At 41.7% G+C, this 6,590-nt stretch overlaps 1 protein-coding gene across 8 annotated transcripts in view; it reads left to right on the top strand.

Annotated features, from left to right (window-relative positions):
* The window catches only part of DISP1 (dispatched RND transporter family member 1), a 92,768-nt gene extending 86,813 nt beyond the window's left edge, over positions 1-5,955 (top strand). For all 8 annotated transcript variants that reach the window (XM_009637116.2, XM_035892185.1, XM_035892179.1 and 5 more), the window contains one exon: positions 2,240-5,955. In XM_009637116.2, coding sequence (XP_009635411.1) covers positions 2,240-5,884 — 3,645 coding nt within the window. In that variant the 3' untranslated portion in view covers positions 5,885-5,955. The remainder of the gene's footprint in view (positions 1-2,239) is intronic.
* Positions 5,956-6,590: the final 635 nt, after the last annotated feature.

Raw genomic sequence — 6,590 nt, 5'->3', positions numbered from 1 at the left:
TATAAATGTAAACAGTTATTTTTTAAAATTCAAAGACTGTAAATGATCTCCTCAGACTGCTTCCCCAAAACCATGTATTTGTGATTCTGTCACTGCCTAGGTCCATTTGGGCAGATCTGTCCGCACATATAGAGCATGTGTGCAGGTTGCACAGCTTCATTTCCTTACTTGTTCCAAAATAAATGAAAATGTTGCCAGTGGCAGACCAAGTCTGGCAACAGCGAAGTGACCTTTTCAGTCCCTTTGGATCACCAACAAAGCCCAGTGCTACAATATATTAACATTTTACTTAGTATTTTAATGAGCTATCCGGAGCTAAATTTTGTATTTTAATTTCTAATTTCCAGCTGCCAGCTCATGTTACTTGATCTTTGGCAACAGTTACATTACCAGTGAATGTCTATGGCCTGCAGCAAGTGTTGAAGAACAGCATATAAACCTCATTGTCCCATCTTGAACTTGAATACATAGAGAAGACAATACAATCCTTTCCTCCCAATTTGCCTATTGTATCCTCATAGGATTAACCTGGAGATGTGCCATGAAAAATACAGACACGCTATTCCAGTGCTTCCTTTTATTTAGTAGGTTGTTCAGGTTTTCCTGAGTTTGCCTATGTGAGTGTTTTTATCTGGAAACAATCAAATGTGAATTATCCTGGTTTTTTGGAATGCTGGTTTGTTATTGTTCAGAAACTGGTTGACAAAATTAAGTCCGTATTAGAGCTTTTATAACTGCCATGAGAATCCTCAAGTGCAGGTTTTTGTCTGCATTATAATGGATTGCTAATAATAAACCTGTGCAATTTTGCTTTAAAAAAAAAAAAGGCAGCAATGAGGTATATTTCAGATAACCTGAATTTAAAAAATACATGGATAACAGTTTCAGAGCTCAATCCTGTAAACTCTTAAGCATGTGGCTTTATTAATGTGCCTGTATTAATATGTCTTCATTCTATGTGACTTGACTGAGACTGAAGTTTTACATAGATCTAACTATTTGAAGGATTAATTCGAATTTGTCACATATAACAAGCCAGAAGTTCTGGCTTTTAAGACTTACATACCCTGTGTCCTATCAAGATTGAGTTTTCCCAGCTTGAGAAAATTTCCCGGATCTAACCTTGTTACTAAGGAGTCTCAGGTCTGTTTTACAGATACTTTCAGTTTTGCCTAGAAGTGCCTTATGCTGACTTAGCAAAGTCATGCTCTTACTGGCTTCAACTAAATCTGGAATATTCTTGAAGTGAATGAAGAGCATCCACATAAGGGTTTAACACTCATTTAGCTAAGGAGAGTCCTTAACCAAAATGTTAAAACTACTATCATTTCTGTAAAGCCCTGGTAGGAGTTTCTAGGCCCTGGGCAGTCCCTTGGGCTGACAACAGCAGTCCTCCCCCATGTTCTGTGCCCTGTCTGCACTTGCCACAGGCACCTGCTTGCCCCCGTGACTTCTCTGGCCTTGCTGCTGCTGCAGCATCTCCCTCCGCTTCACTCCCGAGTCAACTCTTGGGACTTTGTCCCGCGGTGGTTGCAGCATTCAGAGACATGACAGTTGTCTCTCTGCAGCAGGGCTTATTTTGGGGTGCTTCATGCCACAGCAGAATTACCTTGTGCTTGTGCCTTGAAAATCCTCCATGACTTAGGGACACACGGTGCCTGGGCATCAGGCTGACCTGGTTGAGAAAATGTCTCTCAGCTGTACAAGAGCTAAACCAGACTCATAAAGTGAGGGTTGTAGAAGAGAGGTCAGCTGATGGAAGGCATCGTAAAGCTGTCACATCCTTTCTTTCTGGATGGTAAGTCTCTGCCTCTCCTAGGAACTTCAGTATGTGATTCCAAGCAGAATGAAACTTCACTGGTGTATGGCTGGTTGTTCATTTTCAGGAGTATAGCATGAGATAATAGAAGAGAATTAACAGTCCTCAGTCTGGGGAGGGGGGAGGAAACCCCACCTCAGTGCATCTTCAAACAATAGAATTACAATATTCTTAATGCTTCTGCCAATTTTATGCTGCTGTGACAAGTCAGTATACTGAGTTACTGCTGGTTTAGTCTGCTGCCTGTAAGAGGATACTGATCAAAAACAATGTGCGTGGAAATAAGGATTTAAAATGTTAATGCAAAAGGACCTTAAGCTGAATTTTCATCACTTTGGGATTTTTTTGGGGGGTGAACATTTCTACTAATTCAGGCTATTACTTTAAACTGGATTTTTTGCCCTGCCTGTCTTTATACAGATTAGATCCCATTCCCAGTTTGGTGACCTCTGCCAGAGAGCCACTGCTGCTTCATGCTGTCCCAGCTGGACACTGGGCAACTATATCGCTATTCTAAACAACAGGTCATCGTGTCAAAAAATTGTAGAACGGGATGTGTCTCACACCCTAAAGCTGCTTCGCACCTGTGCCAAATACTACTACAACGGAACCCTGGGGCCGGACTGCTGGGATATGAATGCCAAAAGGAAGGACCAACTCAAGTGTACAAACGTGCCTCGCAAATGTACCAAGTACAACGCTGTTTACCAGATCCTTCACTATCTAGTGGACAAGGATTTTCTAAGCCCAAAGACAGCTGACTATGTCTTACCAGCTTTAAAATACAGCATGCTCTTCTCTCCAACTGAGAAAGGGGAAAGCATGATGAGTATTTACCTAGATAACTTTGAGAACTGGAACGCTTCCGATGGTGTAACAACCATCACAGGGATTGAGTTTGGAATAAAGCATAGATTGTTTCAAGATTACCTGTTGATGGATACTGTGTATCCTGCCATAGCCATTGTAATTGTTTTATTAGTTATGTGTGTATACACGAAGTCCATGTTTATCACGCTGATGACTATGTTTGCAATAATTAGTTCCTTGATTATTTCTTACTTTCTTTATCGGGTGGTATTTAATTTTGAGTTCTTCCCATTCATGAATCTCACGGCATTGATTATTCTTGTTGGGATTGGAGCAGATGATGCTTTTGTTTTATGTGATGTTTGGAACTACACAAAATTTGATAAACCTCATGCTGGAACCTCTGAGACAGTGAGCATCACGTTGCAGCACGCTGCTCTTTCCATGTTTGTCACAAGTTTTACTACCGCTGCTGCCTTCTATGCTAATTATGTCAGCAATATCACAGCAATCAGGTGTTTTGGTGTTTATGCCGGCACTGCCATTTTGGTGAATTATGTTCTGATGGTTACATGGCTGCCTGCTGTAGTTGTATTACATGAACGATATCTTCTCAATATTTTCAGTTGCTTTAAGAAACCTCAGCAAAGGGTATACAACAACAAAAACTGCTGGACAGTGTTGTGCCAAATGTTCCACAAGATTATTTTTGCAGTCTCAGAAGCATCCAGGATATTTTTTGAAAAAGTTTTGCCATGCATTGTTATCAAATTTCGATATATTTGGCTTTTCTGGTTCCTTGCCTTAACAATCGGTGGAGCATACATCGTTTGTGTAAATCCAAAGATGAAATTGCCATCATTGGAGCTCTCTGAGTTTCAGGTATTTAGGTCTTCTCACCCATTTGAACGATATGATGCAGAATACAAAAAGCTTTTTATGTTTGAACGTGTCCACCATGGAGAAGAGCTCCACATGCCAATTACAGTGATCTGGGGTGTCACGCCTGAGGATAATGGTGACCCTTTAAACCCTAAAAGTAAAGGAAAGCTGCAGCTAGATAGCAGTTTTAGTATCGCTAGCCCAGCTTCACAGGTTTGGATTTTACGTTTCTGTCAGAAGTTAAGAAATCAAACATTTTATTATCAGACTGAAGAACAAGACTTCACAAGCTGCTTCATTGAAACATTTAAGCAGTGGATGGAAAATCAAGACTGCGATGAGCCGTCTCTTTACCCCTGCTGCAGCCACTGGAGCTTTCCATACAAACAAGAAGTTTTTGAATTATGTATCAAGAGAGCTATAATGGAGCTAGAAAGAAGCACAGGGTACCATTTAGATAGTAAAACCCCAGGGCCTCGCTTTGACCTAAATGACACCATCAGGGCAGTGGTGTTGGAGTTCCAAAGCACCTACCTCTTCACGCTGGCTTATGAGAAAATGCATCAGTTCTACAAAGAGGTGGACTCATGGATTTCAAGTGAGCTTAGTTCTGCTCCTGAAGGCCTTAGCAATGGTTGGTTTGTGAGTAACCTCGAATTTTATGATCTTCAGGACAGTCTTTCTGATGGCACTCTGATTGCCATGGGCCTTTCAGTTGCTGTTGCATTTAGTGTAATGCTGCTTACAACTTGGAATATAATTATAAGCCTTTATGCAATAGTTTCAATAGCTGGAACTATTTTTGTCACTGTAGGTTCACTGGTTCTTCTTGGATGGGAGCTAAATGTCTTAGAATCTGTCACTATTTCGGTGGCTGTTGGCTTGTCTGTAGACTTTGCTGTTCATTATGGAGTGGCTTATCGCTTAGCCCCTGACCCTGACCGAGAGGGAAAAGTCATTTTTTCTTTAAGCCGTATGGGTTCTGCTATTGCAATGGCTGCATTGACTACATTCGTAGCTGGCGCAATGATGATGCCCTCTACGGTGTTGGCATACACGCAGCTTGGTACTTTTATGATGCTTATTATGTGCATTAGTTGGGCTTTTGCAACGTTCTTCTTCCAGTGCATGTGCCGATGCCTTGGACCCCAGGGCACTTGTGGCCAGATCCCACTACCAAAAAAACTGCGGTGTAATGCCTTCTCTCAGACCTTTTCAGGAGCCCAAGGAGGCAGAGGTCAAAATAAATCGCATCCTGTTAGCAAATACCAACTGGACTCCAGAAGTCAAAAACCAGAGATGGAGCATGAGCACTATGAGCTTGAGCCTCTGGCGTCACAAACCGCGATCTGTAACCCTGCAGAGAAAGTGACTTATGAAGAAACTCGTATCTGCTCAGAGCTCTTCAGCAGCAGGCCCCAAAACACATGTGTGCCTATGCATTCAGCCTATAATAGCGAAGTGAGTAAAAGCATAAAAAATGTTGCCAGTTCAACTATGCTGCAGGCGTCTCTTGACCAACACACCATATGCCCAGTTTTCTCTCAGAACAGGCAGTGTAGCTGTCCCGATGCATATAAGCAAGTGGCAGTGAAGTGGAATCCACACTCATGTCAACAGTTAAGCGACACCTTCTGTTACCAGTGTTCTCCTTCGCCAGGAACCGTACAGATCCAAAGCTCTGTAGCTCCTATAAATGCTTTACAGCAAGCTGCCGAGGGTTACGTGCATCCGGTCCAGCATGTCCTCCACTGCAGTTGCCTTCAAGGAAGGCTCAAAAGAACGACGACGCAGAACTCTCTGCCTAAAAATTTTTTCCTCCAGTCCGTGCAACAGTTTCAGGCACCTCAAAGAATAAATAGGACAGATTCACGTGCTCATCAAAACCCAGAGGAAGCCGTAAGGACTGTTCCAAAGGTGATGAGCTCCTCACAGTTTCTCTGCCGAAACGCAGGACCTCTAATAGTGCGTTGCTCTGAATGTGAGAGCAGTGTATCGAATAACCAAAAGGGATTCTGTCAGCAGACAGACAAGTGTGATGAAAAGGGTGGTACAGAAGCGAGCAGGGTTGAAAGCAAGAAAGCCTCTGTGTCAAAGCAAAAAAAGAAAGCCGAGAGCAAGACAGATCAGCATTCTGTGCAGAATGACCGGGTTTTGAACGCTGACCAAAATGATAAAAAACATCTGCTGAATAGGTCAGTGAGAGAGGCTCGCTACGAGGGTTGCCGTGAAAATTTACACTGTTGTAGCAAGGCTATCGCAGTGAAGTGCAATTCTGTTGACTGTCAAATGCCAAACATCGAAGCCAATGTGCCTCCTATGTTAATGCGCCCAGAACTTTCCAATGAAAGTTTGTTAATAAAAACGCTATAATAAATCTTTAATTCGGTAATCCTGTCTCTTTCTTTTAAAAGTTAAGTTTAAAACACTAAAAAGGAAGGTCCTGAATAAATATGAATTATAATTTGCCGTTTGGAATGAAAAAATGTATTTTATAAAACAGTAACACTTATACATTTCATAAAGCCATTATATGTAGTAAAACCTGATGTTGTCCAGAATGTTTTGGGTTGGTTTTCTTTTTGTAACTCATAAGCGGGATTATGCTGAATTTAGTTTTTGTCCCGGGGCATTAGAGTTTGAATTTTCTTTACAAGCCATCTCAAGAAATAAAGTGTTACAATGAAACTCTCCCTTTTCTGAAGCCAGGGCTTGTGAGACTGATAATGTTTGGGGTGGACTGAGATTGCCACGTTTTTCAAGTACAAAATTTACCTGTATTCTACTGCTGCCTTGGTAGGCTTGTGCGCACTGTGAAACAGGGACAGGACTATAACAGTGTTCCTTCAGGATTGTCTAGGGAATATTTCTAACCGTTTATCCTAACAAAACCTAAAGAAAAGCTCTTGGAGGTCAACAGCACTTGCACCGCTATCGTTGCGTATCTGTGTATATAGCGCAGTAAAATATTTTTAAACTGCCCTTTCTGGCAGTTACTGCATAGACTTTACCATTAAATACCAGAGAATACAGGTGGAAACAACAGTGAGTGAACATTATTTACTTCTGGGTGATGGCA

The sequence above is a fragment of the Egretta garzetta genome, unplaced genomic scaffold (assembly GCF_000687185.1).
Source record: "Egretta garzetta isolate BGI_Z169 unplaced genomic scaffold, ASM68718v1 scaffold130, whole genome shotgun sequence".
NCBI lineage: Eukaryota > Metazoa > Chordata > Aves > Pelecaniformes > Ardeidae > Egretta > Egretta garzetta.
Note: the sequence above shows the minus strand (reverse complement) of the source record. Positions and strands in the feature narration are given on the sequence as shown.